At 37.3% G+C, this 23,511-nt stretch overlaps 1 protein-coding gene across 1 annotated transcript in view; it reads right to left on the reverse strand.

Moving 5' to 3' along the window:
- Positions 1-260: 260 nt before the first annotated feature.
- LOC124864984 (alpha-1,6-mannosylglycoprotein 6-beta-N-acetylglucosaminyltransferase B-like) overlaps positions 261-23,511 on the reverse strand; it is a 109,759-nt gene continuing 86,508 nt past the window's right edge. The window contains exons 10-18 of the mRNA XM_047359956.1: positions 23,172-23,305; positions 22,153-22,283; positions 19,652-19,657; positions 16,864-17,019; positions 16,576-16,722; positions 11,815-11,931; positions 8,891-8,965; positions 1,465-1,727; positions 261-965 (exon numbers count right to left, since the gene is read on the reverse strand). Coding sequence (XP_047215912.1) covers positions 767-965; positions 1,465-1,727; positions 8,891-8,965; positions 11,815-11,931; positions 16,576-16,722; positions 16,864-17,019; positions 19,652-19,657; positions 22,153-22,283; positions 23,172-23,305 — 1,228 coding nt within the window. The 3' untranslated portion in view covers positions 261-766. The remainder of the gene's footprint in view (positions 966-1,464; positions 1,728-8,890; positions 8,966-11,814; positions 11,932-16,575; positions 16,723-16,863; positions 17,020-19,651; positions 19,658-22,152; positions 22,284-23,171; positions 23,306-23,511) is intronic.

Raw genomic sequence — 23,511 nt, forward strand, 5'->3', positions numbered from 1 at the left:
AACATAATGTGCTTGGAAAAAATCCTGATCAGAGTGCAGCTCCTTCATTGTGTATTTTGGATAGACCACCTATGCATGGAGTGGTCTCACCAGGGTATCATTTGTGGTGGTAAAATTCATGGATGAAGTAGTCATTTAGTTTTTGGAGGCAGTCAGTGACCTCGGTCTTGTGTTTGTTGGGTCCCTCTTCAGTACCACGTAGGTAGCAGTGGCACTCGATAAGCATTTGCTTTAGTGGAGTGCTTTAAAAACAAAAAAAATTGCTCTTTTGTTTTATTAAACAACAACTACTGTATGTACAAATATATTTTCCACAGAACATGTAAAATAGTACATCTCTAAATGATAATGTCTTTGGGTGCATCTGTACACATATCCATTCCTCAAGATATGAGGTTTCACATAAAAACACATTTACAACAATTCCTAAAGAAAACAAAACAACATTAACAGATTGCTGATGGTTTCTGTACAAAGTCATCTGTGAAATTACAGATACTTTTTTTAGTGGTGGTTGTGGTCATACTGTATCCACAAGGTGGATGTTTGTAAGTATTAAAATCAAAAATACAATCATGCAGATCCCTGAGAGGTTAATGAAACTCTTAGCAGCAAGACCAAGGACAGTGATAGGTGAGCCAAATTGCCATTTATGCAGTACAGCTCTTTCACCTCAAAGTCTTCTATTTTAAGTGTATCCACTTAGATATTTTGGATTTTGACAAGAAAGATTTTAAAAAAGCTCCCTGAACTGGGCCGTCCTGGGTCATAGGCAGTCCCTGCACAGTGCCACCTGTCCTTTCCGATAGTCCCTGCAGGGGCAAAGGCGTTGATATTTGGGGCTAGAGCCAGCGCAGCTAAACAACAGTGGATCATGCTGTAGACTGCATTCAGCATGCTCTGCAGAGAAGGCGGGTAACAGGTGGTTCATCTCAGATTCCACTCCCTCACACTGGAGGTCCAACCTTGGCACAGAAGGGAAAAGATAGAGGGAAAATTTTTAATATATGTGCAATTAATGATGGCACAAATGCCTTAAGAGATCCATGATTATTTCACATACATATTTATAATTTATGCTACGGTGCTGCCTTTAGATGCTCTCATGGAGAAAGGAAAATCTAAACTGTCAGGCTGAGCTAAGAATCTTTAAAACTAGATGTCCATATGAGGCATGAAACTATTTGGATTGGGTTGTTTTGGTAAATTGTATTGTTTGCAGTTTTAGATTTATGGCATGCATTTTTGAAAGGGGTCCAATAACACATCAAATCTGCTGTAATGGGGTAGCTCATGCTTTAAAAATGTATGCATCAGATAGTGAATATTTTCTTTTTTGTATCTCCCAGCCTCATTATTGCATGCCCCATCTTAGTGAACTTACATCTTTGCAGAATGTACTTGGATTCTGAATGCTGTAAACTGTAACTTACTGTACAAATGGCAAATATAAAATTCTCTTACGCGCTAAATGCTTCTTTGATGTTGATAAAACGATACAAGGCAGGTTCACAGATTAGTCCTTCACTTTGGCAAGCTTCAATGCACGACTGGCCTTTTAGCGATGTCAAAAGCCGTAGTGCAGTAAGAGGAGGCCATGACGGGAAGGAGCTGGCGTTGGAGGCCCATGTTAGCATTTTGGAGCTTGGCAAAGGGAGAAAGGGACCTCTAAGCGCAGCCCAAGATGTGTTTACTGGGGGAAATGGAACCTCAGGTGAACAAAAGTCCTGCAGAGATAAATATTAAAAAGTCACAAGCAAGATACAAAAGTTTATTTGCTTTCTATTAAATAGATCATATGCAGTAGGCTGTTAAAATATTAATATCACCATATCTTTTTCATGTTTTGTCACATTGCAACCACAAACTTAAATGTATTTTCTTGGGATTTTATATAATGAACCAACATGACTTTAATCTGCAAGGATGTGTTTCAAAATTGTTTTCTTGGAAAAATTTGAATAGTTTGAAATTTGAATAGTGAATAGTTATTCAGTCCCTTTACCATAAATAAAACCCAAACTATATGCAACTATATTCCCTCCTTGGATAATACAATAAAAACAACATTTCTATACAATTATAAAAACTTTGGGCTAGGTCTCTACAAGCTTTGCACATATGGAGACTGAAATTTTAGCTCATTCTGCTTTGGAAAATATCACAGGCTCTTTCAGATTTGATGGAGAACATGTGTAAACATTCATTTTTAAGACTTTCCTCAGAGAATGAACATAAAGTTCTGCCTGCTTGTTTAGACTCATCGGGGTGCCATAGAGCATGATGTTTCCACCGCCATGTTTCACTTTGGGAAAGTTTTTTGAATGCTGTGCACTATTAGTTGTCCATCACATATACATTTTGTATGTAAGCCAAAAATATTAATTTGTAGACACTCTACTCCACTATGAGAGAGCGGCAGACTGGTAAAACTGAGCTATTCACACAATGTTTTTTGATGTAACCCTGCACTAAAATAATAAGACAATTCTGTATGATTTGCTAATAATTGCAGTTTGTTTTTAATTAGTTTAAGAAGAGTTCTAAACATAATCAAAACAGATAGTTCTAATTGTATCTGACCTGTAAACCTTCTCAGCCATGTTGCATGGATGCAAAAATTTTCAGAATAACAAATAAGACGTTGAGGCAGAACTTGGCTGTGGTGAGTCACTAGATTAGATTTCACCCTCCAGATCGGCCTATTAATAAAACCCAGGTAATAACATTTCTCTGACATGTCCCTCTGGCCTCTGGACCCGTTTATTAAACAAGCTCCCTGTGCCCACAGGCAATAACTAAGCTTATAATCTCCCAATCTCTGCTGCACCTCCTCTCCTAAACACAGGCGACATCTTTGATCCCTCTTCTCTTGCACACTCAGGAAAAAGAACATGACATTGAAAGGTTTCCAACCTCAAAACATCATTGCTACATTAGAGTATGTGTGCACTTTCAATTCATTTTTTAAAAATTGAAAGTGATCGTTGTTTTCACTGGCGTAGAGTTTTTAAAGTAATAACCTTCCCTTTTCAAGAGAATGTAATTTTTTCTAAAATCCTAAAAGTTTAAAGGTTTGCAAGAATGGGAAATGTTGATATTTTACACTGGTTTCCATTTGACAAGTATGGAATTGCTAGTGTTGAGTGATTTGTTCTAGTGATATTTCTGGTTCATTGGTCAAATTGACAAGAAGGATAATCAGGACGAGCACTGAATTAATTACATTGGATAAATCATAAATTCTCACTGGTCAACACACTTTTCATTGAGCCCACACGTTTTTTTAACTGGTCTGATGTAATTTTTTAATCTTAAAATTCTTGTTTTCATTACTTGTAAGGGGGAAATCATCATAATTAACAGAAATAAAGGCTTGAAAACATCAGTCTGTGCCTAATTAATCTATATATGTTTCACTTAGTAAATGAAGTTCTGAAATTAATTAAATTTTTAATAATATTCTAATTTACTGAATAGGGCTCAAGATGCCCACAAACATATTTTGGACAACAAACAAGAATTGAGGCATTTATGTTCCTTTTATTTTAGATTTTTACAATTGTTATACTTTGTCCTGACTCTGTTACCATTAAAATTCAACAGTAAGCTGAAGGAGTTGATGATTGAGAGGAAAGAGGAGACTGAGATAAAACACGGGCTACAACTCTGTTAGGAGAATTTTTAGGCTAGAAAAGCTTTAGCCGTGCTCAAGATCTTCTTTCTCACGTTAGCTATACATGTTGACTTTATTGTCACCTGCTAGCACTGCAAGGGTATCACAATGTTTACAATCCCAGAGTCTGAGTCTCTCTCCAGCAGAGAAAAGACTGCAGTGGAAAACCACTAACCACCAGAGCCACCATGTAGATCTAGTTAATAGAAACATTTTAAATTCATGCAAATCTCTAAAATATCACTAACACACTGGATACATTTATCATAGAATGAATAAACATTATGGATAACTGCATTTACCATGTTATACAAATCCACTACTGTCTTCATTATTGAACATATTGGTCCCGAAATTATGCGGCTTTTTTTCCTCAGATTTCTTAAGTGACATTTAATTAATTGGAAAAACCAAGAAACCATCCAGCACAAAACAAGCCTAAAGCACTCTTGCAATTCTCCTTGAGTTAATACATTTTGATTTAGCCAACTGTCAAGCAATGCATTGCCTTAAATGAAATCTTTCACATGAAAAAGTTCTAATGTATTTAGAATCCCTACGTGAATCCTTCTATGTCCCAATATAGGTATCACTGAGCTGGCGTGAGACTATTAGGTGCGATGGTCACAGTGGGACTGCAGCTCTGGCAGTGAACAGAGAAGAAGAGAAGCCTTGCAGGGAGATAACAAGGATGATAGGTACAAGGAAAAAGGGTACAAGATGTGTGGAACCTGATAAGTCAAGGCTGAAACTGGGAAAAGGCCAAAGATGGAGAAACTAAAAATATCGAAGGAAGAAAACGGATAAAGGTCTGATTGGGAGGCTGAACCAGAGGGTCATGGTTCTAGTCAGTCACGGTCAGTGAGGGGGCGTGTTGGTGTTATTTTTGACACAAAGGGGAAAATGGTGACAAGGCAAGGCAGAGGCTAACATTTTTGCTTAACCTGGGACAGCAAAACATTTTATAAACAGTAACTTGACATGGGTTGAAGAGATCAACCTCTGAATATATATAATTCATGAAAATGTGTGTTAGGGGTTTCAGAATTAATACCAATTAGACTAAAGCAGAAGAACACAAAGCTGAATTTTGGATGAGTGTAAAAAACTTTCATAACAAAACCTGTGTGAGCAACATTTTCACTCTTTCGTAATTAAGCTTTGAGAGTACACTTGGAAAAAGTGACAAGGTATATTTTGCTGTCAACTAGCAACTTAAAAGAAGGAAACAGGCGACCCAGGCAGTGTGAAAGAAAAATGAGTACTGAAGGAAAGAAATCCTCATTAAACACAAATTCAGACTAACAACTCAGTGGACATATGCCTGCATATGAAGAGAAGAAGCTGTGCAGATGTAAAAATACATTATTAATGACTTGTGCTTCCAACGTTTCTCATAACACATGCTGAAATGAATGCCATCATCACACAAATGGACTAAATATATTCTAACATCAACTTAGTAGGAAAGACATGTCTTATGTTTATCCTTATTCTGAGATGCATCGATAAATGAAGGGTCGGAATATTCTGACTCGATGGCATCAATCCAATGTTGATACAAGTGTAATAAATGTGCAAGAGGACTTTAGAGGTGTAGATAAAAGAAAGTAAACTGGCTAAAGACCAGAAATGTAACATGCAACAAGTAAGTTTAGACTGCACAACAAAGCTTATATTCTGAATACTTATTTCTATCATGCTAAAGGGCATAACTTTATGCGTACATTTTCTTTCACTGTAGAAAAAATTCTGGAGGAAAATTAATCATTACCTGCAAAACCTGATGATAAATTGTTTGAAAAATAATAACAACTATCACTAGTGGGAGCTCCAAAGGAAATTAAAAATAATTTAGTTTTAAAGGTCAGAGTAAAATTCACCAGTTATGTGGTGAAACTTTCATATCTGCAATTTGTTGGGTGAATTTAGCAAAGTTGAGTAAATAACACAAAAATCTGAGATAAAGTGGTAAATGCTGAACTCCTCTCTATGTGGGTTTTAATGAATGCTGCAATACTTTAGTCCTACAGATAATTTAATCTTCACTTTAGAAATCATCAAGTCCTTTTTTTTCATACCCACCAGGTTCATATGACCTAATCTACACATTCCTATTACACACACTCCCTCAGCAATTTCTCCAGCAATGATATCTTTGTCCTGTGTGAGAAACTAAAAGCTGCACAGCCAAAATTCAATACCTTATTGTTTTGGTAATGATTCTACACACATCTTCTGAGCTTCCCTCTCTGGAAACGATAGAAGCATTAGTCAATTCAATACAGGGGTTAGCTTGGAAACATGTTCCCAAGAAATATATCAGTGTTGCAAAGTTATTAACCTGGACTTGAACATTAAGTGGTGGACAGCTTAGGTCCCAGGGTGTTCACCTCAACAATAAACTGAACTGGCCCAAAAGCATAGATGCCCGGTACAAGAAGGGCCAACCTGATGAGACTGAGGTCTTTCAAAGTGTGCACACGCCTGCTAAGAAGTTTTTTTTATCATTCTGTGGTTCCCCTCAACAACTCATTGCACTTTTATCTGCTGGCAAGCAGGCATCTCTGACCAGGCCAAAAGGAGACTGAAAGAGCTGGTTTGGAGAGCCAGGTCTGTCCGGGGCTGCCCACTGGAGGAGGTGGGTGAAAGGAGGATGTTGCTTGAGTTGACTTCCATTGAGGACAGTGCCTTTTGCTCTCTGCATCAGACAGTGAAGACTCTAAATAGCTCCATGGATTATAAATTGTGTCCTATTTGTCTTTCTACTTTTCCATGAATATGAACTTTGATGACATCCTATTCTTCACCTATAAGGTTCAATTTGTTGATGGACCCACCGTTGCCAACAATAGCAACGTTAACCGTTCTGTTAACATCTTCCACAAAGTTTAGGAGTGTGTTCATAGTTAGATGAGAAAACCAGAATTGCAGTCTCTTCTCTAATTCATAAAGATTTTGAAGAAGGACTCTTTGCAGGCCAGTCAAGTTTCTCTTTACACTTTATACGCCTGCAGCCATGGAAGTGATTGGAAGACTGGAATTCACTGATGTGATGGTGGACCCAATACTTGGTAATATATACAGTGCCTTGTGAAAGTACTCGGCCCCCTTGAACTGGTCAACCTCTTGCCACATTTCAGGCTTCAAACATAAAGATATAAAATTCGGATTTTTTGTGAAGAATCAACAACAAGTGGGACACAATCGTGAAGTGGAATGAAATTTATTGGATGTGTCAAACTTGTTTAACAAATAAAAAACTGAAAAGTGGGGCGTGCAATATTATTCGGCCCCTTATTGTGTCCCACCTGTTGTTGATTCTTCACAAAAAATTAGAATTTTATATCTTTACGTTTGAAGCCTGAAATGTGGCAAGAGGTTGAAAAGTTCAAGGGGGCCGAGTACTTTCGCAAGGCATTGTATACATTACTGGTGAAAGGTTTTAGATACATTTTTTTTACTTAATGGGTCTCTTCATTTTCATGACTATTTAAATTGTAGATTCTCACTAAAGGCATCAGATCTGTGAATGAACACATATGGAATTATGTAGTAAACAAAAGTGTGAAATAACTCTAAACATTTTTATATTTTAGATTCTTCAAAATAGCCACCCTTTGCTTTGATTACTGCTTTGCTCTTTATATATATATAAATGCCTGCATCTTTAATATTTTTTATCTACATCGTAGTCTGTGTTTTGTATATTTGCATTGAAGTACTCTTATATTCATCTTATGTATTTTCTATAGCCTATTTTGTTTTTTTGCACTTTATTCTGTTTTCCTAAAATGCTTCAACAGTCAAATTTCCCTGCTGTGGGATCAAGTGATATGTTATCTGAAAATAAGCAACAGATTGTTCAAATCAGCATCCAAGCTACTTGGACTAATGTATAACTATGGTAATGTAATTTGCAAAATCTGTTTTGAATAATCCCCTCTTTGATACCTTTACTAATAAAATGTGTCTCTAATACACTTATTTCCCTGCAAAGTATAGCATGTGCAACAGAAAACTGCTACAAAGCAGAAAGGTAAGTGAAAATAAATTTTTTTCTAAGGACTCATTTTCTAAGTCTGACCTAAAGTTTTTTTTATCTCATACAACCTTGAAACTTCTTGGAACATTAAAGAAAAAAAAGTTGCCTGAAACAAAATCTCTCTGTAGCTAATTTTTCTGTACATACAAAATTCTATTCATATTTTTGATCAGAATGGTTTACAGAAACATTCTGGTGATTATTTAAATTTGATTATTGTGCTTTTTTAACCTTGTAAGTTAAGAAAGGAAAGAATTTTTTTTTCCATTCAGCCATGAAAGACAAATGAGACATATATAAAGTTAGCTTTCGATTGTCAGCTTTTGATTTTCCACTTCACAAAATGAGCCATCTTTCAAGGCTAATGGTTTGTCTAAGTGTCTGATGTGGCAAAACCAAACTAAAAACGTTTTCCTGAATTACCTTTCAGGGCTTAACAAAAGAAAAAAAAGTTTAGAAAAAGACTTAGAAAATAAGAGCTTAGAATATATTTTTCTACTTGCTTTTCAGGGATTCTGAAGAAGCAAAATGGAAATTCTGCTGATATTTTTTAAACAAACGCATTTACTTTCAGATTACAATTTGGGTGAAACATACTATGTTCTATAAATTCCTCAATTCCTTGCCAACAGGACTACGTAGATACAGATGGACAGAAGCTCTTTTAAAATTATATTTCACACATCTTTGCTGTATTATGTGCACGAGACTTTACATTCAAACTGACATTGCAAGGCATTTCACAGTTTTTGGGTTTTGCTTAGTCTGGAATTGTAACTTTCAAGTACTTATTGATCTTCTTAAGGCCCTCTGAGCAACTCACTCTGATAGGAAGTAATATATATACCAATAAATAATCTAATATAAATGAAGAGCAAGGCCATACCATCTTCCATCTTCTGCCAAAGCTTTCTATCACAGATAGAGCTTTGGCAGAACATGAATCTGAATCAATCTCAAGTTAAAAGGGGGGCTTCCTGCTTTCTCCACTTTCTTTCAAAGCACCCTTAAATCTGACATGGCAATGTTGTATGATTTTATGGGTAAACAGGGAGACAAACAGACAAGCATATGACAGTAAAGGGTGAAAATCTTCCTCCTACTCTTGGCTTGTTGGTGCAGTTTTGATCTGCAACCAGCATGATGCTGATATGAGTCAAAATACCCACCTGATTCTGAATGTAGGCATGAACCCTTTCAAGCATTCCCTCGCATGTATACTCATAGGGCAGGAATGGCTCCACCTGCAGACACAGATGTGCACGCAGATGATGAAGAAGAAACAGAGGAAGTCAGTGTTGGTTTATATGTGTCTGTACGTATAGACCCAAGCCATTGTAATTACAGGAACCGAGCATCTGATAGTTAATCCTTGCTGACATATTCATTAGCGTAATTATAGAAGACTTATATCATGCCACGAGCTTCACATAAAAATCAATGACCTAATACATCAAAGGTGGCAGCCTTGAAAATTTATTTCATTATTATTTTTGTCGATGACTACATCAATACATCATACAATGGATTAAACTGACAGAGGACCACAGGTCATAGAGCACCACGGCAAGTGTTTTAGAGTAATCTGGGACCTGCTGGTGCTTTTACCAAGGAGGCTTTTAAAACAACCATTTGCTGTCTGAATTTTGATGGCAGAAAATTCAGTTTGAAATTCTCTGAGAAGATGCTGATCAATGTTCTTTCTAGTATTTGATGCAAATTAAGCCTTAAAAAGCCTTCAATAGAAAGAAAAGATGCGCTTGAGTTAGACAATTCACTATATATCAGTGTCTTTGGTGATAGATACACCACATTTTGAAGATGTTAAGGTCTGATGAGATCAGAAATTCACAAATATAACGATAAACTATTGTGGCAGGGTCTCCTCTCAGATGTCTGCCTTGGTAGCTAAATTGCAAACTCACTGTTTACCATCAGACCACCAAAGTATTCCTCCATTTAAATTGATAAATGGTTCTTTTTAGTGTTCTGTTCCTCTTAGCTATCTCTTCTTACATTATTTTGTCTGAGTTAAATGAAATGTATCTGGCACTTCATCAGCTGTTTTGCAATGCAATTTGCCTTTTGGGCATCGTGTTATAATAGAATGAGAGGAAAAACAAATCATGCAGGATGATTTGAACTTCTGTAGAGGGAACATTTTAAATGGCGTATAGAGACATGTACAGTGGGGGGAATTTTAATTTGATCTGCTTTTTTTGTATGTTTTGTAAGTTTACTCAGTGTGCACTTTTGTGGCAGTTTCATTTTTATGAAGAGAGTCAGAAACAAATCAATACCTAAAAAATGCAATTTAGTTTGAATGAAACTGTGTGAACACTTTTTTAATTCCCTGCAAGATGAGAAGCAACATAACATGATCCTGGCCCTGGTTCAAGGGCTGCCTCATAGTTGCGATAGTGTTTTAGGAATTGCAGTTTTACTGCTTTTTCACCAAAACCTTTGATGGATTGATTATAGCCAAACACTTGAATTTTAGTCTTATCAGAGCAAAGGACATGTCTCCAAAAATTACAGCTTTCTAATTGAGTGCATTTGCTGCTGTAATCTGGCTTCCTATGTTGGTTTTGGAGTAATTGCTTCTTCCTCTCTGAGTGGTCTTTCAGTCCATGTCAGTTTTGTTTCATTTCAGATAATAAAACTCTCTTAGGTGCTTTAACCAGCTTTTTTGTCTTTTGTTTTTTGTTCTAGGGTTGACACCAACATTTCAAATTAATACACATTCATCTCTGGGACACAGAGCCCATCTTCTTTCTGAATGGTATGACAGCTGGACATCCCCATGTTGTTTATACTTGCATATAATAGCTTGAACAGGTGAGTGTGGCACCGCTTCACATCTGAATGAACGGTGCCATGAATAATGGACCAGACTTGTTGAAGTCCACAACTCTCTTCTTCTTTTCTTGCTTGGTTTCTTTTGAATTTTATCAAATGTTTAGCTATTGAAAACTTTGCCATCTGTGCTTTGTTAGCTTTACTCCACAATCTGCGAGCAGGAGCTTGCTGAGCTTCATCCAAAGGTGATACAATCCACCCATCATCACATCAATTACCATGTTCGCACAAAAACCAAAATGTGATCAAGTAGACTAGTTGCTTGGCAACAGAGGCTGTGGGAATTTCTCCCATTGCTGCTAGCCAATAAACAGTCCAACACATGGTCCCATGAGAAATATGAAAGTTGGCTTTTTGTTGGACAGAAAACAAGATGTGATGTGTTGATGAGCAGACTTTGAAAGTCTTAATGGGCAGATTTTGTGGTGGAACCAGACAAGATGTTAGCATTGTTAACTAAAGTTGAAAGTTAATACTTTAAAACTATTTTAGCACTGTCTGAGATTTTTTTAAGTCTGGGTAATGGTTAAACTCTTAATGCATGCTTTCATTAATTTCTACCACCATTAAAAAATAAATTACAAATGATTTTTGTTTGATTCAGTGTGAAATAATTACACATTACATCATCACTCCAAGCTTAAACCCTTTCTACTCTGCCATTAGACATCTTGCTTGTTGAGCATTAAGATTCCTTCCCCTTGGATCAGCACCTCCAAGCATATAACAGTGCTACAACTTGCACTTTGTTTTGCTCCTATCAGCATGAAACACCTGGCTGGTAGAAGTGCAGATGCATCTCTGCATTACGAGAGGGTTGGCAGTGACTCTGGGTTGTTCTGGTGACAGATTGAGAACAGCGTGATTGATTCATTCGATGTAATGCAAACAATGCTCGCTGCCTGTGGGGCTGACCTCCAGAAAGCTGCTGTGTAAAACCAGGTGTGGGCACAGTTTACCGACGGAGCCACTCAATATCTCAGACAATTAGAAGTGAAGAGAGCAGAGAGGAAGCCAGCTAAGCATTCTGCTGTAATGTCAGATGCCAAGATTAAGAGCGCTATTAAAGGCTGCGGGGTCTGAAAAGTGGGTCAAAGCAAGCTGAAGGAGCTCATTATACTGTCACCTATGTGTCTATATGCAGCAGTGTGCACGGTTAACCAGTAGTAATGCAAAACCTTTATTTTGTTAAATGACTCAAAGTTTAGGTAGAAAAAACAAGCAATTAACATACATTGATCTTCATGATCTCACGGATGGCTGCATTGAATTCTTCAGAGTTATTGAAGTCAATGGTGATGACATGCGGCCTGCCGATATACTCCTCTGCGTAGGGATGCTGAGAGGACACCTGCACAAAGTATAAATAGGGGCTCATTAAAAGAAAATCGCAATAGCAGCAGTTTAATTAAAGATAAAACAGTGGAGTTGTGTTGTCAGCAGATTTTTATATTCCCATTTTGTCAGATTACAACCTTCGGTGTCTTTTATTGGGATTTTGTATGATAGACTAACACAGTAGCCCAAAACTGTGAAGTTCAAGAAAACGTATACATGGTTATCAATGTTTTTCAATTTGTTTTACAAATAATAATCTGAAAAATCTGTTTGTCTGTTTGTTTTCAGCTTCCATATATCAATGCCTTGTTTAACCCTAACCCATTTATCACTACAGTTACAGGTATACATTTTGGGGTTATGTTTTCATCACTTTTCACATCTAGATACTGATTTTTTTTTTCAGATTATTCTTTGCAAAATAGCTCAGTTTAATTCAAACTTTATGGCTGGTGTTTATGAACAGCAGGGGTATGGCTGGACTTTGACTAGGCCATTCTAACATACAAGCATGTTGGCTGAGTTTTCAAGGCAATTAGCTGCTCTAAATGTTGTTTATGAGTATCAGCATAAGGGGACTGAATACAAATGCACATATTTCTCAAAATTTTATACGTAAAAAGAATCAAAACCATTCTTTTCCTTTCACCTTCAAATTATCCACTTCTTGGTGGTGATCTATCAGATAAATTGCCAACAAAAATACATTGATGTTTGGAGTTGTAACCTGATTAAATGTGAAGTGGTCCAAGCGGTATGAATATTTTTGCAAGACACTGTATATATAGATAAAAAGGAATGGTAAAAAAGAAATACACCATCTTTCGGTTAAGATGTTTATGTGTCAGGGCTTTATTAGCTATCATCTGGTACTCAACACATTGTGAAACTGGGTAAGTGCAACCCGTGAACAACAAAAGAATATGACATATTACATAATCACATTTAAGTCACAGCCAGGTCCTGATGATCAAATGAAACTTCAAAAACTGCTAAGCTCTACTAAAAAACATAACATTTGTTGATTTGCTGCATGCCAGTGTGACTTAGCACAATGCAATGGAAAAAAAAACTCATTAGTAATTATTGTAGAAAAAAACTCCTGCTGCCGGTTAGTCTGGAAAAGTGATTTGAAAGAACTTTTTTAAGTAATTTGGAGTTCAGTGAGTGGAAAACATTTAAGTCAGCTGCAAATGTTCGTCCGACTGAACGTCCCAGCACGTTTCCCTCCAAGGTCAGGCTGTGTAAAGCTAAACAAAATTACAAAAGACTTGAGTCCATAGGGTCCACCAGGAAAATGTTTTAACTAAGACAAGTGTTTCAGTATTGATTAACTGTGCCCCTGTAAAATCTCGCAGGGGATTTTTAACAAGCTCTACCTTTCGAATATACTTCAAAAATGGTTACTTGTCTTCTCTCTAAAATGTAGGCTACAGCAAGACATAAATTGGATAACTCAAAAGTGAACGTTGTTGTTCAATAGTATGTGCATGCATAGCTCTAGATGGATGCATGCATGCTACATGGAACTGTTTCATATTGAAAATCCTTGATCCTGATGATAAGTACCATTAAATAATTTGTAAACAACAAGCTCAGCAGCATACGGAAGATCTGCTCTGCCTTCCTGCATGACTGAGGAAAACTAACAAATATTTTGGTAAAAAGTACCACCATCTGCTTAATTGTGTGAAATTGAGTTTTACTGCGGTGAGCCTAAATATCTGTACAGGAGATAAAATGATGGATTATACTTCCCTCTAAATTATGTTAATTTGTCATATATATGCATATAAAAAGTTATTTTTTGTTTAAGTTGAATCAAAAATGATGGATTATAACACCACACTAAGTAAAAGTAGGATTAAGAGTATAATGGTATAAGAGCTGGATGAGCTAAAAGGAACAAGAGAACAATGCAGAACTGGTAAGAACATGAGCAGATGTTCTGTGTCAATAATGCTATGACAAAAATCAGTTTCACCCAAATTCAGTTTAGTTCAATCCACAATGACTATGTAACTTTATACAAATTTTGATGCAAATTGTAAACGCTAAAAAGGCTGCATTTCATAATGTTGTCTTTGGCTGTAGCTGAAGAAGAGGTTTATATTGTTGGAAGAAGGGGAGACAGGGGAAGCCGGTGGGACTGTTGGGTGAAAAGCAAGAAGAGAAAGAAATGACATCCCTGACATGAATAAAGTACCACACAGCTGCACACATCACCTTACACTTAGGCTTTGCGCAGGCAGAGTATTACTTTTCAAACTTTAAAAGTAATTGATTGATGTGCAAACTGCCGATAGATTTGTTACTAAAGAATTATAATGCACAGCCAAATTTGTTTCTGAATTACTTTAAATTGAGTAGTAAGCCACTGTTAAGGAAAAGACAAGTTAGCAAAGGAGTTCAATGTGACATTTTGTATTGCACAATACTTGCAGCAGGACCTGCCTTTATGATGAAACATTATGTGATTTAAGTGATGGGGGCTTGTGCCCCAGAAGGGCTCAGTCTCTAGCAATGCTCCTACCCGAGAGCAACATCTCAGACTCTACAAGCCTCAGTTAGCATAATAAATGCCAAAGTTCATGACAGTTTATTTAGAAAAAAGACTGAAGAAGTATGGCTTGCTGTGGAGGGCTGTCAGGAGAGGTAAGCCTCTTCTCCCTATGAAAGAATGTGGCAACACTTCTTGAGTTTGCAAAGTAAGATCTTAATGAACCACAAGAGCCAAATATCCAGATGTGGGGTTTTTATGCACAGACAGTTACATTGTTACAGTGTTTTGTCAGTGGGTTTTGTATAAGGTTCCCAGAAGCCTGATAACAGGCAAACTGCAGCAGGTCCTGAAAGGTGCTTGTTTTTCTACTTGGATAAGTCCCTAAGAGTCTCTGCAGACTATAACAATTTGTGATATCAGACCAACAAGTCTGTAGCAGTTAAGGACAGATGGATGGGAACTTTTAGGTACTGGAACAAGGCAGGACGTCTTCAAGAGCAATGGTACCTTCTCCTGGTTAAAGATTTGCTGCAAGATTCTACATAATCTGTAAACGCCTTAAGGACTCTGACGCCAGCTTCTACTGGAGCTGCAGCCTCTTCAACTGACTGCTGGAGACGGGTGGGAGAGGAAGGCAAAGGAGGCAAGAACATTTTCCGATGTTACTGGAGACAATGGAGCAGTACCAAGATCCATGAATGAGGTGGATGCTAAAATAGTTGAGGTGTGACAGGAAAGCTGTAGGTCAAGGTAAAGTGGGAGGTCTGTTTGGCTGGGGGCAGGAGAAAAGCATGATGAGCTTCTTCCTGAACTGAGCCCCTAGAAAAAATATTAATTTCAATCCAGACTTCTATTGATCTAATTCTCCTTTAGCTTGAAGCCTGTGATCTTTTTCATCCTTGACCATACATGGCTTTCACGGTTCTGCTGGAGCTTGCTCTCCACCTTTAACCAGTCAGCCTCCTTGTTGAGTCCATTCCTTTCTTTGACTTGTTTGTGTATACCCCTCAATAATGCCCCATTTACCTCCCGGAAAGCTTTTTCTTTTTAAGCTGTCTTCACAGGTCACTGGAGATCCAGGGTTTGCTTTTGGTTGAACATGTCACTGTGTTGATTGGCATGGTGTTGGCCAATAGAAGTTTAGACGGTAAATCAATCATCTCCAGTTGGCTTGTAGAGTGCATCCCTGTCTGAAACCTGGAAACATCCCCACAGTTACTTTTTAGGTTCCTTTGACCACCTCCACAAAGTTCCTTTTCCCCACTGAACAATGGATTTATACACAGAACAATTAAAGACCAGAAATATGATCTTCCTTGCTAAAAGCAGGTCACACAGAGAAGTTGAATTTGTCCCTCACATTTACAACACCAGAAAATATTTTAGTCATTACTGCAAGTGTAGAACAGAAAAAGATGGGGTTTCGGTCTCCAGATATCATCAGAAATGTCTGGTGTTATGTTCCTATTTTAGCAACACCTGGGCCTATAAGTCTGCACCAGCTGATGGTGAGATAGCTGCAGAGATTTTTATACACAGTAGCTAGTCTTTGATTACATAATCTGTTGTTGAAAAATAGTGCTATTCCACCACCTTTATTTCTGATCGTTTTGAAGTCTCTGTCGGTCCGTGTCGTCTGAAAGCCAGGCAAAGGGATGTTGGAGTCATGAATACTCCTGCATTCACTTTCAGCTAGAAATGTAATACTATATTCCTGACGTTTTGGTTGAGTCAGCTGTAACACTTCAAGCTTATCAGAAAGAATTGGTACCTAGGTATCATTCAGTCATTACGTTCACTGTAAACCATAAGGCTTCGAGATCAAACTTTAATCTTTTCATCCAGCAGCTTTTACTTATCTGTATTCTGAGTATACAAAGCAAGACTATCCCAAGCAATGCAGCTAATCTACAACAACCTGTCTGTAAAAACAACCTGTCAAGATGCTGCAATGACTACTCCACCCACTGAGCCACAGGCGCCTTTAATGTGGAGTTGAATGACAAATTACAATTATGACAACGTATGAAGCCATAATGAAAACAGGGAAATAGTTATTTATAATTATCATGTCCTGATGTGGTGAAATTTGCAATTGAAAGAGGCTGTATTTACTTTTGATTGATACAGTAGCATGGATAATATAACATTTACCTTTCTGGAGGTGGGCTTCCCTCTGAAGAACTCATGATTAAGAGAGCTGTGAGGAGGATTAAACTTAGGTTGCAGAAAAATGCAGCCATTGGCTATTGCTTCCAACGGAGCAGGGCCTTCATATGGGAAGCCGAATCCAATGAATAGCTTGCAAGAAAAACAACAAATAGAATTCTTGTGAATACATCAGGTTGCTCACATCCAGGTCACTTGTCACAATTTACGAGCCAAATTCACACATGAATAACTAAAAGCAAAACAATCCAAAAATCAGTACTTTAGACTCACCTTTGCTTTTCTGAGGAGCTGCTGTAATTCCTGCTGAGGCAGCAGGCCGTGATTCTTGACAAATGCAGGGACCTCTGGGGGGCGCTGCGTCTCATAGTACACTGTACCATGGATCTCCATGTAATGATGAAGGACTGCCAGGAAATTTTCCTTTCCCTCAAAGATAGAGAACAAATAATAGACATAAGCTCTTGAAAGAGGACCACTGCTGTCAATTAATGCTAAGATGCTTGTGTGAATTTAACAGCCTTATTTTAGCATACTTTGCTATTTTTTGGTCAACTACTTGTAATTTGTTTAGCATTGAACATCTGCAACTAAATGTTATATGAGTTAATGCATAAGAACTATTTTGGTGCCAATAGGTGATAAAACAAACATATTGGTAAGACATTTTTGAAGTTTAGTTTTCCTTAAAAACCAAATCAGGGACTGCATGTAAGTCTTAGGCTAGGGTTAGCCTAAGACTACAGGTTTTTCTCTGTCAAATACACTTCAACTTCACTGATATTCATATGGCCTTTAATAAATTCAACATTTACATTCACTCCGACTGTGACCGTATAAATGAGCTGATCATACAATTGCACACACAGTCACTTGAAAAGTGCAATAGAAAAAAATCGGAAGGTCTTAATGTCTGAAATGAGGAAAGAAGCAGATCTAATAAGATGATTTACCCTTGTCTGCGCAAACATCGTCATGTTGGTAACTAACCCAGTATTTGTGGAGTTTTACAAAGGAATATTATTAATGTATAGGCCTTGTGGTATAATGTGGGGGAAATATACTAGAAATGTTGTTGAAATGTTGTTGAAATGTTGCAAATGATTCAATGAGCTATGTCTCAGAGGCATGAATCATTTATTGATGAACGTATTCTCTTTTTCCCTTAAAAATCATGCGACATGCCATGTTTCAAAAAATAATATTTAGTTTAACAAGTTAAATTTATTATAGACTTTCAATAATCCACACAGGACAAAAATGTATACATAGAACCCTATTAATATTTGGATAAATGTCAACTAGCAGAACAAACACAAACTTCTGGTTGCCATCAAGAAGATTCTGGAATAAGTCTGGCTGAATATTTCACCATTCTTATTATCAGGAATAACAGTTCTTATTTCATTTGGTTGGCTTCATCGCAAGAAACGTTCAGAGGTTCATAAGGTTGAGGTTGAGGCTCTGGAAAGGCTGTTCTAGAACCTTATTACTGGCCTGTTTTAACCTTTTGCTTTATTCATTGTTGGGTGTGTGAAATCAATGGTCTGTTGGAACTAGAGTGATGAGCTCCACACAAGCAAAATGCTCGATAAAAACCATGGTTGTGTGGGCTAATGAAGGACATAATAAAATGCATACTAAAGGAGATTCAATACGTACGTCTTTAAGAATCACAATTACTTTGATGACAATGAATATTATGGTTATTAAAGTCAGAGCTTTCACTCTATTCCATGCAAAATATGTTTTTAACATGATATACCATAAGATTAAGGTGATAGTTGGAACATCCAACTGTCTCCAAGTTTCAACTATATAACCAACTTACATACTCAGATGAAAGGAAAATTGTGAGGATGTTTGGGAGTACTTAAGGAAACACCAATGATGAAACTGACCATTAACTGGAAAATGCTGAGTTTAATATTGACATGGGCTGAGAGGCTATCCACCAGGAAAGTAGCTGTTTCTACAAAATCAACACCTTCAAGCATGATTGGAATTTGCTGCTGGCCACATGGACTCGCAAAATGGAGAACGTTTTACGGTCAGGAAAGACAAAGACTTTTGGCCACATATTAAAGAAAACTTTACTAACCGTTAAACACAGTGCATAGGCTGTGGAGCTGATCTGGTGTATGGCACAAAGTCAAGTCAAGTTTATTTATATAGCGCTTTTCAGCAAAAAGGCACTCATGGCGCTGTACATAAGGAAAAACATTACAATGATACAGAAAATCAAACAACAGAGGTAATAAAAAAAAAGAGAAGAGAATAGAATGATGGATAAGAAAATGAAAGGAAAATTGGACTGAAAACATAACCAACGATGTTTAGATGGCACAAAGGCCACTCTAAACAAATAGGTTTTTAATCTTGATTTAAAGCAACTTAGGGTAATGTCCTTCTTCAAAGCAGTTGAAGAAGGAGGAGGATTACCTCAGAATCCAACCACTTCACCTCAAATCAACAACCAGACAGTTGAAACTTGGACACAATTGACTTTTTTGATAATGATCCCAAACACTGGTCAAAACTGGGATTGGATTAAGCAGGTTAACATTGAGCTTTTGGAATGGCCCCAACCTCCAACATATTAAAAATGGGTAAGTTCTTGAAACTGTGCCAAATAGGTTAAAAAAAGCAAAACATTTCTGGTAAGCAGAGTGGATTACTGCTAGGAGTTTGGCATTAAATCCTATTAATTCAAATATGTAATAATGGTTATTATCAGATGTGGATTACAGAAAATTCACAATAAATTCAAATGCAGGCTCGAATCTTGCTTTTAAAATGATTGCAGTTGTTGAATGTATGGTCATATCACCATGAAGAGGAACAAATACATTGTTAAAAGCCCAAAATGAATATGACATTAATGCCCATAATTAATAAATGCAAACTCCTGATCAGAACTACAATTCTGTCAACAAACTTTGACTTATAACTGCTCTGATGCCTCATTAAAGCGGATCACATTTATGTGGGCATCAAAATTTCTTGTAACATTCTAGGTTTGAACTATAGCATTTGGAGAATCAATAGCAGCAGTACTTACTTGAAGCTATGTGGGTCCATCAATCATGTATCCAGTATGGTACATCAAGAGCAGTACAAATTAAAATCAGGAAAAAGAGAAGTGAATAGAAAAGGGGCTATTAGGAGGAAACAATGAAATATTTAACATTTATCTTCTTTAAGACATCAACAAATCTATAATGTGGCCTTATAAACTGGGGTAAAGCACAGCAATATTAGAGGAAAGTGTTCCTTCTGTACACTGGCATTAACACTGCAAACCCTGAGATTCACTAATGTTACACTGCTGCTCAGACTGCTCTGAGATACAGAGAAGGCTTTGGCAATGTAGGAACAAAGCTGTAGCCAGTTTCAAGTAAAAAATAAGAGCAAACCCTGAGGGAGGCAGCAGCACACTTCGAAGTTTCAGCAGGAGTGAGAAACCCTGCCAGAAGCTTGGAAGGAAAGTTTACTCTAAACAAGTACCAGTATTCTTCCAGCATCACACTTCAGACATGATTCTTAGAGGAGAAACATTCTTGTAGGGATGCAGGAAATGTAAAATCCTGTGGGTGTTTCACAGCTACTGAAAGCAAATGCTCCAAACATTATTCTATCACATTCAATGCACCTTTTAGAGCTGTGCTACAAAGATTTTGCCTTAAGAAACATACAATGCCTTGGAAAAGTATTCATAACTGTTTGTTTTTTTCACATTTTGTTATTTTACAACCACAAACAGCAGTTTATTTTATTGGAATTTTGTGGAATGGACCAACAGAAAGTAGGACATAATTGTGAAGTAGTAGGAAAATAATACATGGTTGTAAACATTCTTTTTTTCAAAATAAAAATCAAAAAACTGGTCAATCCATTTGTATTTAAAGCCTAAAAAAAAATTACTTTAAATGCATTTATGGCTACTATTCTTGGTTTTATCTCCACCAGCTTTGCACATCCAGGGACTGAACATGTTCAGTTCTTTATAAAACACCTCAAGCTCAGTCAGACTGGATATGTGAACATCCATTTTCAAGTTTTACCATACATGTCCAAATGGATTTAGCTCTGGACTTTGACTGGGCCATTTCAACATGAGTACCCCTCTGGCTGTATAACTATCATTCTCTTGTTGGAAGGTGAAATTTTGCCTGTCTCAGGTGCAGCCTTTCTTCATCCTAATGCTGTTTTATTGCTTGTGTTTTATGTCTTTTATTTTATTTTACTAACTGTAAAGCTCTTTGATTAACCTATTGGTTATTGTCAAAGCCTATACAAATACATTAATATTATCAATATTAACAGGTTTTCTTCCAGACTTGCAGTGCACATAGCACCCTCCATCCTCTTGTCAACTCCCACCAGTTTCCCTTCTCAACTAAAGAAGACACATCTGCAGCATGATGCTTTCACCATCATTTCTCATCATGTTTTCCACCATTATTTCTATAAAGGCTAGAAAGAGAAATTCTGGTGGAATCTGACCAGATCACCTTCCTCCATGTGTTTGTTGTGACCCCTACAGGACTTGGGGCAAACTGCCAATGGGACTTCAACAATGGCTTTCTTCTTGCCACTCTCCCCTTAAGGTCAGATTTGTGGAGTGCAGCTCAACTACTAGTTCAGTTAGAGAACTCAAATGCAAATTTTAAATATATCTTTATGAGCCAATATAGTATTGGTTTGAATTTGGCATCTAGGTACCAATCTCATCACTCCACAGCCACGTAGCTCCACATGTCAGAGTAATGGGCGCAGCTCTAGCCCATGATCATGTTATCCACATGTCAGGAAATGAAGAGAGGGCCTTGGACCTCAGAACCCAATTGGTGTTGTTTGGATGGTGGAAGTGCTCAAAAGAGCCATGCAGAAGCTGGCAGCAGCAGGCAGGCAGAACACATTAAATGCACAGTGAAGCAGATGATTTGCAGCTTAAATAGACTATTATCATTGTTAGGGTATGCCTGATATATTCTGCAGAGTGTGAGAACAATCACATATGAAGCAGCTGCACAGCTCGACTACCTAAACTACATTGCAGGCATTCTGCTCATTTGTCAATTTTAACAGAATCGTCCTCCTGACCTGTTGATCTACAGCTCTTCCAGAAATACCATTGGGGCTCAAGGCATCTTTTCTGATAAACACTGTGACTTTTAAAGATTAGACCCGGGATTCATAAACTAATACTGCTTTAAACTTTTGACACCCTCACAAAACAGCTGTACTTATTTAGGGACTAATAATGCACAGGCTGATTTTCTTGTAGAGGCAATTAGATGGACTGGATTCCATTTTGGGCTTTCAGAGTTAAGGGGGGTGAAAACCATGTATTATTTTCATTCCACTTTAAATTCTAGCCCCACTTTTTATTTGTCTATTACTAAAAATCACATTAAAATACAATTAGGAAAGTGGTTGTAACAGAAGGTCACAAGGGTTAAAGTGTGCTGACCTTTACTTTAGTTACTGCTTGGCAAAATCCCAGCAAAAGTGAAAAATAAAAAGTTGCTATTTGCTAATAGTTGGCATCATGCTTACCTTCCACATGCCTGCATCTTTACCATACACAACAGCCATGTTGTTGACTTTGTTTCTCTGAATAAACATCCTCTCAGTCTCATTCAGCTCCTCTGCCACAAAACCCATAAAAGAGTTGTCTGGGGTGTGGGCTGCCAAGGACAAACACAGTAATTGCTAATACATGGCTCCAATCCCATTTCATGTCACAGTAAATACAGATGTTCTTATAATTTACAATGGAGTAAAAAAAAAAAAACAGCAGCAATGTTTCATAGAGCAGAAGGTCATAATGATTTTTGATGAGTTTTATTGTACAATAATCTTGGGTGAAAGCTGAGAAGCACTAAGGTTGTTTATTTGGAGGGTTCCAGGAGCTCTTTTATGTCCTCACTTTCTGAAATCCAACAGATTGAAACTTCAATTGCAGATTTTAGGTTTTAAAAAGGAAAACAACCTTAAATTACAGTAAACAAAAAAGAACTCAAACACAGTATGGATCAGTAAAGTGGGTGGGAAAGAAACAACATATTCAGTCGAGATCCAAGCTGTGATGACAGCTGAAATCTCTCAGTGACAGTCTCGGTGATAACAATAATTTGGAAATGGTGTTGCAGCTTGCAGTTCCTGAATTAATTTTAGACTACCTAAAGTTTTATAACCCAGGAGTTTCACTGAATCTATCATGGGTGTGTACATTTGGTGTATATTTCAGTGTGATTGCAACCAGAAGAAGGAAGATGCTAGCCTCTGTGCAGGCCCAGCTGTTATGGCTGAACTCTGCTTGGTGACCCAAAGCATGAACTGTGATGGCCTGAGGCAGTTTACACTCACACAATCTGTTTTGTACTCCGAGGGACATAAAGCAACACTTACATCTGTCTTCTTCTACTCATCTCAACAACTCTTTGATTTTTAGATCTTCAGGAAAAACTAAAGCAGACATTTATTGACAACTGATACATTTGACTATGGAGAGATTCTGTTTGTCTACAACAGTTGTAAGAGTAAAGAGAATGATAAAATTAGTGTTAACATACGAAACATGGTCATGTACTGCTGGCCATGAAGGTTCCAGTAACCCCAGTTGGTTCTGTAGCCGTGAAGCGTGGCATACTCCTCGTGGTTGTAAGCAGGCTCTGTGCCGAAGGTGTCAATCACTCGGATGTGGCATCTGAGGTGTAATAGGAAGAAATAAATATCTCTCTTTTATTGATAATGATCACATAAATGAGCCACTTCAAGGTTATATTCCTGAAATCCGACTTTTTGTCACAATGATAATGTGCAACTTTCCTTAGATGGAGTCAAATCCGTATAGAAGTCTAGGGATTTGACTTTAATTCTCCAATAGAAGTCTGATTGCAGTATAAGGGCAAA

This window comes from Girardinichthys multiradiatus, chromosome Y (assembly GCF_021462225.1).
Source record: "Girardinichthys multiradiatus isolate DD_20200921_A chromosome Y, DD_fGirMul_XY1, whole genome shotgun sequence".
In the NCBI taxonomy this organism is placed as follows: domain Eukaryota; kingdom Metazoa; phylum Chordata; class Actinopteri; order Cyprinodontiformes; family Goodeidae; genus Girardinichthys; species Girardinichthys multiradiatus.